General features: G+C 42.7%; 1 protein-coding gene across 2 annotated transcripts in view; it reads left to right on the forward strand.

The window, feature by feature from the left end:
* LOC110530656 (ephrin type-A receptor 3) overlaps positions 1-13,152 on the forward strand; it is a 200,992-nt gene extending 187,840 nt beyond the window's left edge. The window contains exons 16-19 of one of the 2 annotated variants that reach the window (XM_036986284.2): positions 7,475-7,624; positions 7,847-8,040; positions 8,201-8,338; positions 9,436-13,152. In XM_036986284.2, the coding sequence (XP_036842179.2) occupies positions 7,475-7,624; positions 7,847-8,040; positions 8,201-8,338; positions 9,436-9,535 (582 nt within the window). In that variant the 3' untranslated portion in view covers positions 9,536-13,152. Of the gene's footprint in view, positions 1-7,474; positions 7,625-7,846; positions 8,041-8,197; positions 8,339-9,435 lie in introns of both variants that reach the window. The other variant, XM_036986283.2, reaches the window with a different exon arrangement.
* The last annotated feature ends 963 nt before the right edge of the window (positions 13,153-14,115 follow it).

Genomic DNA, 14,115 nt, shown 5'->3' on the forward strand with positions numbered 1-14,115 from the left:
ACCGGTACAGAGTCAATATGGAGGCTATATACAGGTGGTACCGGTACAGAGTCAATATGGAGGCTATATACAGGTGGTACCGGTACAGAGTCAATATGGAGGCTATATACAGGGAGTACTGGTACAGAGTCAATATGGAGGCTATATACAGGGAGTACTGGTACAGAGTCAATATGGAGGCTATATACAGGGAGTACTGGTACAGAGTCAATATGGAGGCTATATACAGGTGGTACCGGTACAGAGTCAATATGGAGACTATATACAGGTGGTACCGGTACAGAGTCAATATGGAGGCTATATACAGGTGGTACCGGTACAGAGTCAATGTGGAGGCTATATACAGGTGGTACCGGTACAGAGTCAATGTGGAGACTATATACAGGTGGTACCCGTACACCGGTTAGTTTAGGTAATATATACATGTAGGTAGAGGTAAAGTGGCTCTGCATAGATAATAAACAGAGAGTAGCAGCAGTGTAAATACTCTGGGTAGCCAATTGGTTAGCTCTTCAGGAGTCTAATGGCTTGGGGGTAGAAGTTGTTTGGGGGTAAGAAGCTTTTTTAACCTAGACTTGGCGCTAAGTTAGCCCTTGCCCTGCGGTTTCAGAGTGAACAGTCTATGACTAGGGTTGCTGGAGTTTGAAGCTGAAGCTCTTAACCTGCTCCACTGCTGCCCCGTCGATGAGAATGGGGGAGTGCTCGGTCCTCTTTTTCCTGTAGTCCACAATCATCTCTTTTGTCTTGATCACATTGAGGGAGAGGTTGTTGTCCTGGCACCACACAGTCAGGTCTCTGACCTCCTCCCTATAGGCTGTCTCATTGTTGTCGGTGATCAGGCCTACCTACCACTGTTGTGTCGTCTGCAAACTTAATGATGGTGTTGGAGTCGTGCCTGGCCATGCAGTAATGAGTGAACAGGGATTACAGGAGGGACTGAGCACGCACCCCTGAGGGACCCCCGTGTTGAGGATCAGCGTGGCAGATGTGTTGTTACCTACCGTTACCACCTGGGGGCGGGCCATCAAGAAGTCCAGGATCCAGTTGCAGAGGGAGGTGTATAGTCCCAGGGTCCTTAATCTCAACTGCGCATCTCGTCTTCAAAAAGAAAGGAAGACCATTGATTAAAATGCCTTTATTTGTATTGCATGTTCAATGGAAACAAAGTTTAAAAACTCTGACGCCTTTCGGCTGCAAGGCCTTCATCAGGGAATACACTATTTGATCTGAATGGCCGGTCTTCAGTCAGCTGTTCTGCAACGTAATATTCTAAAACTGGCTAGCTTTGTCTTGTCTCATGTCGGCTGTTGTATCTGATCTGTGCTTAAACTTCTTATGGCTAGGGGTTCCGCTACCCCCCCCCCCCCCCCAACATTCTGCTGAAAAGGACAGTGCCCCTTGTCTTCCTACTGGGATAATTGCAGGTTTCGCAAAGAAAAAGCTTTTATTGTCTTACCTCTCTCTCTTGTCCCTTCACCCCTCGCTCCTCTCACCAGTTTAGTCCATTGTCCCTTCCTTTACCCCCAGGAGATGAATAGAGAGAGCTCGTTCTAATGCCCAATGCCAGATCAACCCCTTTACCCCCTGGAGATGAATAGAGAGAGCTCGTTCTAATGCCCAATGCCAGATCAACCCCTTTACCCCCTGGAGATGAATAGAGAGAGTTCGTTCTAATGCCCAATGCCAGATCAACCCCTTTACCCCCTGGAGATGAATAGAGAGAGCTCGTTCTAATGCCCAATGCCAGATCAACCCCTTTACCCCCTGGAGATGAATAGAGAGAGCTCGTTCTAATGCCCAATGCCAGATCAATCCCTTTACCCCCTGGAGATGAATAGAGAGAGCTCGTTCTAATGCCCAATGCCAGATCAACCCCTTAACCCCCTGGAGATGAATAGAGAGAGCTCGTTCTAATGCCCAATGCCAGATCAACCCCTTTACCCCCTTGGCAATTCCAGAAGATATAAAAGTACTGGTTAGGTATAATCCGTTCAGATCTACAAAAATGCATAGCGGGCAAAGGGTTAGAGGTTGGAATTGGACATATGTATCTTCCTAACTACCCAGCACTCTCCACTCCAGGTGCTAAAAGACCTGCTGGTTTCAAGGTTGCTCCTAACAAGCCCTAATTATTCTAATAAGTTATTAGGCTTAACGAGACATAATGAGTGGTGGGATTAATGTGAATCTGGCTCAGGGTTAGTGTAGAGGAATAAAGTAGTTTGTTGGAGCTGTCAAACTCCTGCCCTATAGGACCTCAACGATTTGAAGAAGAGGAGAGAGGATGAACCTGTCCAAATACGAACATGGGAATTAAAAACTAACGAGAAGAGAGTGGAGGAACCTGTCCAAATATGAAAATGTGAATTAAAAAGTAACAAGGAGAGAGTGGAATTAAAAGGTTGTGGAATTAAAAATGTTTCAAAAAAAGCCAGCAGCAAATATGAAGACATCTCATCATCACTGTGCTGTAATGGGGAAAGATAGAAAGCTAGCTAGTAGCCGTTGAGAAGCTAGTAGCCACTGAGAACATTTTACATGCTATAAATAATGCACTATATTATAACATACAACATAGACATAGCCTTATAACTCATCATATGTGTAACCCCATTCACTGAGCATTATACACAGGCTGTAAATGGCGTAATAAGCAGCGCTGCACTGCATGGTGCCTCATATGATATGCTCACACAAAGACTCTTCTCCATCGGTATTCACAGGGAAGTGTTAGAGATGTTTCTTTAATGGGGCATTAGCATAGATCACCCTGGAGAGGGAGGAGAGGAGAGGGAGGTTTAGTAGGAGAGAGATGGAGAGTAAGAGTGAAGCAAGAGGAAGAGATCGAGCGAGAGAGAAGGGAGGGAAGGAGTTAGAGAGAGACCCACAAAGAATTGGAAAACAAATCAAACATTGCTAAACTCCCATATGTGTTAGGCGAAATACCGCAGTGTACAGCAGCAAGATGTACAGTGCATTCGGATCCCTTGACTTTTTCCACATTTTATTACATTACAGCCTTATTCTAAAATGTATTAAAATAATTTTTTTCCTCATCAATCTTCACACAATACCCCATAATGCCAAAGAAAATTGAGCTGAGGTGCATCCTGTTTCCATTGATCATCCTTGAGATGTTTCTACAACTTGATTGGAGTCCACCTGTGGTAAATTAAATTAATGGACATGATTTGGAAAGGCACACACCTGTCTATATAAGGTCCTACAGATGACAGTGCATGTCAGAGCAAAAACCAAGCCATGAGGTCGAAGGAATTGTCCATAGAGCTCCGAGAGAGGATTGTGTCGAGGCACAGATCTGTGGACGGGTACCAAACATGTCTGCAACATTGAAGGTCTCCAAGATCACAGTGACCTCCATCATTCATAAATGGAAAAAGTTTTGAATCACAAAGACTCTTCCTAGAGCTGGCCGCCCGGCCAAACTGAGCAACCATCTCTGTAGCACTCCACCAAACTTGGTTTCCAGATGGAAGCCACTCCTCAGTAAAAGGCATATGACAACACACCTGGACTTTGCTAAAAGGCACCTAAAGGACTCTCAGACCATGAACAACAAGATTCTCTGGTCTGATGAAACCAAGTTTGAACTCCTTGGCCTGAATGCCATGCGTCATGTCTGGATGAAAACTGGCACCATCCTTACGGTGAAGCATGGTGGTGGTAGCATCATGCTGTGGAGATGTTTTTCAGCGAAAGGGACTGGGAGACTAGTCAGGATCGAGGGAAAGATGAACAAAGCAAAGTACAGAAAGATCCTTAAAGAAAACTTGCTCCAGAGAACTCAGGACCTCAGAATGGTGCGAAGGTTCACCTTCCAACAGGACAACGACCTTAAGCACACAGCCAAGAAAACGCAGGAGTGGCTTCGGGACAAATCTCTGAATGTCTTTGAGTTGCCCATCCAGGACTTGAACCCGATCTAAGATCTCTGGAGAGACCTGAAAATAGCTGTGCAACGACACTCCTCATCCAACCTGACAGAGCTTGAGAGGATCTGCAGAGGAGAATGGGATAAAATTCCCAAATACTGGTGTGCCAAGCTTGTAGCATCATTCTCAAGAAGACATTAGGCTGTAATCACTGCCAAAGGGGCTTCTACAAAGTAATGAGTAAAGGGTCTGAATACTGAATGTTGATATCATATTTCATGTGCAAAAATGTCTAAAATTCTGTTTTTGCTTTTTCATTATGAGGTGTTGTGTGTAGATTGATGAGGGGAAAAAACAATTGAATCAATTTGAGAATAAAGCTGTAATGTAATACAATTTGTAAAAAGTCAAGGGGTCTGAATACTTTCCAAATGCACTGTTTGACCTGTTGCTATGAGAAAAGGTGAACCACTGCAGCACAAACAACATGTAAATACCACCAATATTTATGTTTTTATTTATCTTTACCTACTATTTGTACTACAACTATTTGCACCTTGCTAAAACATAGCTGATAATATAGTTTATAATATAACCCTTGAAATGTCTTTATTATTTTCAAACCTTTGGGAGTGCAATGTTTACTTTACATTTTTTATAGTTTTTTTGTTGATGATGTTTTGAGTCTTCTCACTTTTGTTCGTTGTTTATTTTACTTGCTTTGGCAATGTAAACACGTTTCCAATACCAATAAAGCCCATTTGAATTGAATTGAAAGAGAGAGAGAGTAGGGAGGGAGAAAGAGAGAGATGAGAGAAAATTAGAGAGAGAGGGGGGAAGTGAGTGAGGGATAGAGTTAGAGAGAAAGCAAGAGAGAGAGTAAACGTGGAGCGAGATGAAGAGGAGAGAGGGAGAGATGTACTGTGGATAGAGACTACTCACTTTGTCTCTTTCATTTGACTTTGACTAGAGAGCTGGGACTATAGGAGTGCAGTAGTAGAATGTTAAAATACTGGTGTGATCTGCATAGGGAGTCAAACAGGCATCCTAATACTGTCTTCTGTGTCGTTCTTATACACAGTCCCCAATGCCGTTTAAAAGCCTGTTTTCTGCTGAAACTACTCCATATGAAGAGTTTCTTAAAATATTCTGAAATTTTGGTAAATTAGCTTTTATTGATTAAACAGAGTGGTTTGCTTTTTCACTATCTATTCATGGCATGAGGTTATTCAATGACAGACTTGGTTTCATCACTTGATGGTTTCATTTTAGAGAGACAAGTAGTTACTTATTTTTGCTAAACGTTAGACAGTACCAGTCAACAGTTTGGACACACCTACTCATTAAAGGGTTTTTCTTTATTTTGTACTATTTTCTACATTGTAGAACACTAGTGAAGACATCAAAACTATGGAATAACACATATGGAATCATGTAGTAACCAAAAAAGTGTTGAACAAATCAAATATATTTTATATTTGAGATTCGTCAAAGTTGCCAACCTTTGCCTTGATGACAGCTTTGAACACTCTTGGCATTCTCAACCAGCTTCATAAACTGGTCACCTGGAATTTATTTCAATTAATGGGTGTGCCTTGTTAAAAGTTAATTTGTGGAATTTCTTTCCTCCTTAATGCCTTTGAGCCAATCAGTTGTGATGTGACAAGGTAGAGGAGGCATACGGAAGATTTGGCCCTATTTGGTAAAATGCCAAGTCTATATTATGGCAAGAACAGCTCAAATAAGCAAAAATAAACGACAGTCCATCATTACTTTAAGACAAGAAGGTCAGTCAATTCTGAAAATTTCAGTGCAGTTGCAAGCGCTATGATGAAACTGGCTCTCATGAGGACCGCCACAGGGAAGCAAGACCCAGAGTAACCTCAGCTGCAGAAGATAAGTTCATTAGAGTTAACTTCACCTCAGATTGCAGCCCAAATAAATGCTTCACAGTGTTCAAGTAACAGACACATTCAAACATCGGCTGTTAAAGGAGACTGCGTTAATCAGGCCTTCATGGTTGAATTGCTGCAAATAAATCACTACTAAAGGACACAAATAAGAAGAAGAGACTTGCTTGACCCAAGAAACACGTGAAATGGACATTAGACTGGTGGCAATCTGTCCTTTGGTCTGATGAGTCCAAATTTTAGATTTTTGGTTCCAACCACCGTGTCTTTGTGAGATGCAGAGTAGGTGAACGGATTATTTCCTCAAGTGTGGTTCCCATCGTGAAGCATGGAGGAGGAGGAGTGATAGTGAGGGGGTGCTTTGCTGGTGACACAGCCTGTGATTTATTTAGAATTCAAGGCACACTTAATCAGCATGGTTACCACAGAATTCTGTAGCGATACACCATCCCATCTTGTTTGCGCTTATTGGGACTATCATTTGATTTTCAACAGGAAAATGACCCAAAACCCACCTCCAGGCTGTGTAAGGGATAATTTGACCCAGAAGGAGAGTGATGGAGTGCTGCATCAGATGATCTGGCCTCCACAATCACCTGACCTCAACCCAATTGAGATGGTTTGGGATGAGTTGGACCGCAGAGTGAAGGAAAAGCAGCCAACAAGTGCTCAACATATGTGGGAACTCCTTCAAGACTGTTGGAAAATCATTACTCATGAAACTGGTTGAGAGAATGCTAAGGTGTACAAAGCTGTCATCAACGCAAAGGGTGGCTACTTTGAAGAATATAACATTTATTTTGATTTGTTTAACACTTTTTTGATTGCTATGTGATTCCATGTGTAATTTCATAGTGTTGATGTCTCCACTATTATTCTACAATGTAGAAAATATTTAAAATAATGGAAAACCTTTGAATGAGTAGGTTTGTCCAAACTTTTGACTGGTACTGTAGATTCTCTTATCCAGAGCAACTTACAGTTAATGTATTAATCTTAAAATAGCTTGTTGAGACAACCACATATCACAGTCAAATGTACAGAATACGAACATTACATTCCAGCTACAATGTATATATATGCATTCAGCAACAACAAAAACGTTTTAATACACAGCTAAAATGTATTAATAAAAAATCTGAGAACTCTAATATTTTACACATACATGAAGGTACCCATAAGCAATCATTTCTCGTGAAAAAACACGAATGTGAAAAATTGCCGGATATAGCTTTGGAAATAAACTCTTCATATACACTTCTTTTATCTTTATTTTCCCTGTGAACAACAAAGTAAAAAAGGGCTTGTGAAAGATGAGTGAAAAGGGAGAGATGGAGGAAGGAAGTCAAAGCACTACTGCGCTCCCTCTGTTGGTGTGTGAATAGAAAGAGATGCTCTGTGTTTGAGGGTTTTAATCAATAAAAAGTATGAGGTAGAACCGTATGACTACTCTGTTGTGTGTTTCCATGAAGTTCTTTGAGCTTTCCTACCTACGCCTCCACAATGTGCATTGTTCTCTCTCTTTCAACTCAATTCAATCATTTGCCAAAGTAGAAATGAATGAATTCTAGTTGTTTAAAAAAAATATTGTATCAGCCATTCAGCAATGTTCTATTAACCCTTTCTAAATGTGTTATTAACCCTTTATGATCATCTTATTAACCCTTCCAGGGAGGGAAGATCCCCATCCGATGGACGTCTCCAGAGGCTATTGCCTACAGGAAGTTCACATCAGCCAGTGATGTGTGGAGCTACGGCATCGTCATGTGGGAGGTGGTCTCATACGGAGAGAGACCCTACTGGGAGATGTCCAACCAGGATGTGAGTAGTTTCATTATAATAAAGCACAGTATCGGTGTATAGCTGATATGGTAATTATTCATCAATGATTTGTCTTGATGGCTGTTCTTGTCAATTGTGGGTTGGTTTGGCGTAGAAGCTCGGTGGACTCAGTTGGCTTTATCTCCCATACTCGGTAGGTGATTACTGTGATTGACTAAGGACCATCTAATCCTACTCTATTTTTTATTTCTTCCCCACTAGGTGATCAAAGCGATAGATGAGGGTTACCGTCTTCCGGCCCCTATGGACTGTCCTGTGGTCCTCCACCAGCTGATGTTGGAATGTTGGGAGAAGGGCCGCAGCGAACGGCCTAAGTTTGGCCAGATCGTCACCACCCTGGATAAGCTGATCAGAGACCCAGCCAGCCTCCGAGAGCTGGCCAACAGCTCATTATGGTGAGTTACAATGGGCCAAAACCACAGGCACAATCAGAACCACTGTAGACCCAGTCTTCAAGCACATACTGTCAGATCCATAATAAACTATTAGAACTAGCACCGTATCTGGACTGTCTTATTTAATGAATGTGTATATTCTCTCCTGTTTGCTCAGCAGGGAAGACCCGACCACTCCAGAGTTCAGTGTGAGTACGATGGAGGAGTGGCTGGATGCCATCAAGATGGGACAGTACAAGGGGAACTTCACCAGTGCTGGATACGTCACCCTGGACTCTGTCCTCTACATCAGCATCAGGTGAGATACATGGGCAGAGCTGGCCTGGGGCTGAGGTTAGGGCTGGAGAAAAGAGAGTAGGAGTAGGCAGAGCTGGCCTGGGGCTGAGGTTAGGGCTGGAGAAAAGAGAGTAGGAGTAGGCAGAGCTGGCCTGGGGCTGAGGTTAGGGCTGGAGAAAAGAGAGTAGGAGTAGGCAGAGCTGGCCTGGGGCTGAGGTTAGGGCTGGAGAAAAGAGAGTAGGAGTAGGCAGAGCTGGCCTGGGGCTGAGGTTAGGGCTGGAGAAAAGAGAGTAGGAGTAGGCAGAGCTGGCCTGGGGCTGAGGTTAGGGCTGGAGAAAAGAGAGTAGGAGTAGGCAGAGCTGGTCTGGGGCTGAGGTTAGGGCTGGAGAAAAGAGAGTAGGAGTAGGCAGAGCTGGCCTGGGGCTGAGGTTAGGGCTGGAGAAAAGAGTAGGAGTAGGCAGAGCTGGCCTGGGGCTGAGGTTAGGGCTGGAGAAAAGAGAGTAGGAGTAGGCAGAGCTGGCCTGGGGCTGAGGTTAGGGCTGGAGAAAAGAGAGTAGGAGTAGGCAGAGCTGGCCTGGGGCTGAGGTTAGGGCTGGAGAAAAGAGAGTAGGAGTAGGCAGAGCTGGCCTGGGGCTGAGGTTAGGGCTGGAGAAAAGAGAGTAGGAGTAGGCAGAGCTGGCCTGGGGCTGAGGTTAGGGCTGGAGAAAAGAGAGTAGGAGTAGGCAGAGCTGAGCTGGGGCTGAGGTTAGGGCTGGAGAAAAGAGAGTAGGAGTAGGCAGAGCTGGCCTGGGGCTGAGGTTAGGGCTGGAGAAAAGAGAGTAGGAGTAGGCAGAGCTGGCCTGGGGCTGAGGTTAGGGCTGGAGAAAAGAGAGTAGGAGTAGGCAGAGCTGGCCTGGGGCTGAGGTTAGGGCTGGAGAAAAGAGAGTAGGAGTAGGCAGAGCTGGCCTGGGGCTGAGGTTAGGGCTGGAGAAAAGAGAGTAGGAGTAGGCAGAGCTGGCCTGGGGCTGAGGTTAGGGCTGGAGAAAAGAGAGTAGGAGTAGGCAGAGCTGGAGAAAAGAGGAGTCTGTTGTCAATTTTGTCATTTTGTAAACTCCCGTCTTCCTCTGTCCTCTCTTCTAGTGAGCTCGTTAAGATGGATGTGACCTTGGCGGGTCACCAGAAGAAGATCATCTCCAGTGTCCAGATCCTTCAGTCTCAGGGGACCCACGTCCAAGTATAACAGTTTCCCTATAGAGACACACTGGGAGGGAAAGCCAAAATGGATGCTCTTCTCTGAGTTTACCCATTGAGACACACTCAGATTGAGCCAACATGGACATTCTGGGTTGGGTTTCCCCATACAAAGACACTGAGATGGAGCTGTAATTTACGCTTAGCTCCTTTATTTCCTCTTTGTAGTTTCATCATTCCACCTGTCCTGGATGTTTTGATAGCGTAGGCACTTCCAGCTTCGGTCCACGCCTTCAGAGGCCTAGCAACCCAGCAACCTAAGATACCAGGCTACAACCAAGACGTCTTTGTCCATATCAACAACAACAATAACAAAGCTAAAAAATAACAAAAAATAAAATTTGATTATAATTCTCAACATTGTCTGTGAAGTTTCGTGTACAGTTGTTTTTATGGTTGTTTCTTTTTTCATTTTTTGATTAGCTTTGTTAATTTTCCACATAATTCACATGATCAATATTGTATATGTATAGATAAGCGTTTACAAGAGGTGTGTGTGAGTCCGCCAGTCTAGAAAGTAAAGTTGTTATCGCCAGGCAACGCAGGTGTGCTTTTCCTTCCTGGTGCATGTGTTGTCAGGCCTCTCCTCTTTCTCTAAGCCCCTCCCCACAACGCTATAGGACCAATCATGATGTGTGGGGGAGATAGGAGGGAGAAATAGAAAGATGTGAAAATATGAGATGGAGATGTCTATTCATGGTCTCAGAAGACTTCCGTTGCGTTTGGCCAGGGATAGATACATGTAGGTCTTCCATAGCCACGACTTCCAGACTCACCCAGTTCACTTGAATGAGATGCCCTGCCAGATTTAATTTAGTACAGCCTACAGCAGCTACCCATGTGTAACTCTGTGTCGTTGTATGTGTCGAACTGCTTTGCTTTATCTTGGCCAGGTCGCAATTGTAAATGAGAACTTGTTCTCAGCTTGCCTACCTGGTTAAATAAAGGTTAAATAAAAAAATACAATAAAAAATAGGTTGCAGTTAGTCAGAAACCTGCAGTTCAATACAGTGTTAGTACATTTTCTGCTAGAGTTTGCCTTTGTGACAGAAGAAGAGCAAAGTAGATAATCTGTGAAGTTGACACTGTTTGCAATGTATCTCTGTATCTCAGATGTTTCTCCATGTATAGTTAGTATTGCTCTGATATGTTGGGCCATGTCAGACAAGCAGGATTGGTTGTGAGGTAGACTTGACTTGAGTGAGGTGAGTGGTGGTTTTTGCCTCATTTCACCCCTGATTAATGTGGGTTTAGTCACAGTTTGTGCTAACCACCTCTGTTCAGTGACTAATATGAGTTCAGTCACTGTTTGTACTAACCACCTCTGTTCAGTGACTAATATGGGTTCATTGACAGTTTGTGCTAACCATCTCTGTTCAGTGACTAATATGGGTTTAGTCACAGTTTGTGCTAACCACCTCTGTTAAATGACTAATATGGGTTTAGTCACAGTTTGTGCTAACCACCTCTGTTCAGTGACTAATATGGGTTCAATCACAGTTTGTGCTAACTATCTCTGTTCAGTGATTAATATGGGTTCAGTCACAGTTTGTGCTAACCACTGTTCAGTGATTAATATGGGTTCATTCACAGTTTGTGCTAACCATCTCTGTTCAGTGATTAATATGGGTTCAATCATAGTTTGTGCTAACCATCTCTGTTCAGTGATTAATATGGGTTCAATCATAGTTTGTGCTAACCATCTCTGTTCAGTGATTAATATGGGTTCAATCATAGTTTGTGCTAACCATCTCTGTTCAGTGATTAATATTGGTTCAGTGGCAGTTTGTGCTAACCACCTCTGTTCAGTGATTTCAACTGCTTCCAAATCTATGAGTCAAGCCCTGCTAACCTAATTTCCTGGATAAGTAAAAAACATCAGTGTTCTGTACTCAACAGAACAACATTTACTGCATATCAAAACCAACATCCCCCTTGATTTGGGAAGGGAAGAGTGGCGTTATCCTTGAAAACCTGGTTAGCGGTTTAGTTTGAAAATTGTCATCATTGTGCACTGTACCGCTGTATGTATCTGTTCATGATAACAGTGTTATTCTACTACCTGACAGGACTACAAACACAGCAACATACAGTAAATACCAATGTACCATAATGTAAAATATGTACAGTGTTGAATTTAAACTCTAAAATGTTTGTCACAATAATGGTGATGATGATGATGATTACGTTGATAATCATGGTGATTATATACTTTTATTCTGAAGGAGGATCATAGGAGATGAGGCAGCGTGTGATTCGTTGACCTGATCTATGGAATGTACATTGCGTAGCATGAGTATTAAGGTTCGGCCTCTGATTGACCGGTAACAGGGGGTGCAGTTTTCCCTCGGGTGGACGACCCGAGGATGATAAAAGTTAGATGCCTTATTTACTGTGCTACCTTTCTTTTCTGTCCCCCCCCCCCCCCCCCCCCTCCCTATGGAGTTATGACTACTGTATACAGTTTTAATCTTTTTCCCCGAGGTGACGTCACAGAAAACATCTGCTTTTCGAACTGAAAACACCCCAACTTTTAGCACCTCTGTTATTATTCCTAAACTCTATACTGCTGCTGTCCCACTGGGCACACACCGGTTGAATCCACATTGTTTCCACATAATTTTAACGGAATTACGTTGAACCAATGTGGATTAGACATTGAATTGGGGTAGGGTAGGTCTACCACCTGTTTATTGGATACTGTAATGAAAAGTACATTAGAGAATCATTTGTTCTGTTTTGGTTCAATAATTATACTTGTGGGTTTAACTGTGTAAGCTAGGTAGTGAATTTACAGCAGAGAACCTTTATATCCAGAAGCTATTTCACGTGGTTCCAATGTCTCCCACACAGACACAAACACACAACATGATGTAGAGGAAAAAATCCAACAACTAAATTAACCTTTGTCTTTCCCGGAGGGGTCTCAGATAACGATGTACTAGCAGAAGATGATGTACTAGCAGATGATGATGTACTAGCAGATGATGATGTACTAGCAGATAATGATGTACTAGCAGATGATGATGTATTTCATTACCGTTAAATGGATTGAATTGCCAGCATCCTTTTGTGTTGTCATCAATTCGGTTAAAATGTTCAACAAAGGCCAGCAGCATTTTTCCTCCTTCCGTTCAGATTTAGGAAATATGTGGTTGGCTGATGAAGGTTTACCAGTCTGTCAGTACTCATAACTTTGGTACTTTACACATTTTGACATTGTCCTCCTTTGGTAAGCTTGCCCATCCCCAACCAGAGGTCATAAACTGACCCATAAACCCTAACCCCTGATTCTCAGCCAGGCTCTGAACCCTTTCACTTGGAGTTGTCCCTAGACACTGTTCCCATGTCAGTTTGTGTTTCGCCTCTAACAGTTGATGTTAGGATATGGGAATAGTAAGAGAGACTTCTACCCCAAGCTAGGCCGGTTTTATAAATGTTCCCAAACTGATTACTTGTGAGATTGTTCTCTCTCTCTCTCCCTGATCTCTCTTCCTTCCTGACCTTGGTCACATCATGTTTCATCATGGTAGATTTATATGCGCTTGTTCAGAGTGTACGCATTCTAAAGTCATTCATGTCGCTGTAATAAACAGGCTAATATTTCTTATTTCTCACCTGAAGTCTTATTTTTCTTTCACGCACACACACATGCATGTCAACCCACACTACACTCTACACACTGATATGTGCAAACAGTCACAGTCTCACATGTATGAACCAGGCTATGCCTGAGTTGTATATGTTCCCCAGGGTTCGGTGGTATAACGGAAGACTGATCATGTCACCTTTACTGTGGAGAAATGTAAAGCTGAAGCTTTAAAGCTGAAGATCCACATCTGTGTCATATAAAGCCAGTCACTGCCTGTCAAGGATTCCTGCATGTACTATTCCTGTTCTGAAAGAACTAGATAACCTCTGACAAACCCCACTCAAACAGACTGGTAGTGTCAGTATATTCAAAACAAAAAATGATGCTTCAAGTGAGAATAGGCATTGGTCAGAAGCCAAAAAATGAAGGAAATTCCCATGAGCATCACAATTCCTATTCCAGCAATGCTCTACCAATGTTTTCCAGCCCACAGCTTTGACATACTACAGTAGCTATGTTGGTATTGTACTTCAAACTATGTGAACTATGTGTAGGCAGGTTGCTTAGGATTCAAACCTTCTCAAACAGCCTAATTCCTACTCTTAGAGGAGGTGCTTCCACAATCCAATACAAGTAAAAGTATTGGATTCTTCACCCACCACAGTAAGACATTATTCTATTGTTCATGCTTTTTTTTTTATTACATTTTTTTATACATTTTTTATTAAAGCTTTACTTTTATACTTACAAGAATATTATATATAGCTGTTTTTTCTTGTAGTAATGTTGAGCATGCCGGTATTTCCTAAAACCTTTATTTTAGCAAAACATGTAACTGAAAAAACTAATCATAATAACATCCTCTTTTGGTAAGGTGCCCAACATAACAACAGATGGTGGTGGGTTTTACACAATAGCTCAGATAGATAGAGCCTGTCTGTATTTCTGATTCATGTAACTGTGAGCTTACCTGTGTA

Source organism: Oncorhynchus mykiss, chromosome 8 (assembly GCF_057628025.1).
Source record: "Oncorhynchus mykiss isolate SJ-2025 chromosome 8, ASM5762802v1, whole genome shotgun sequence".
Classification (NCBI taxonomy): domain Eukaryota; kingdom Metazoa; phylum Chordata; class Actinopteri; order Salmoniformes; family Salmonidae; genus Oncorhynchus; species Oncorhynchus mykiss.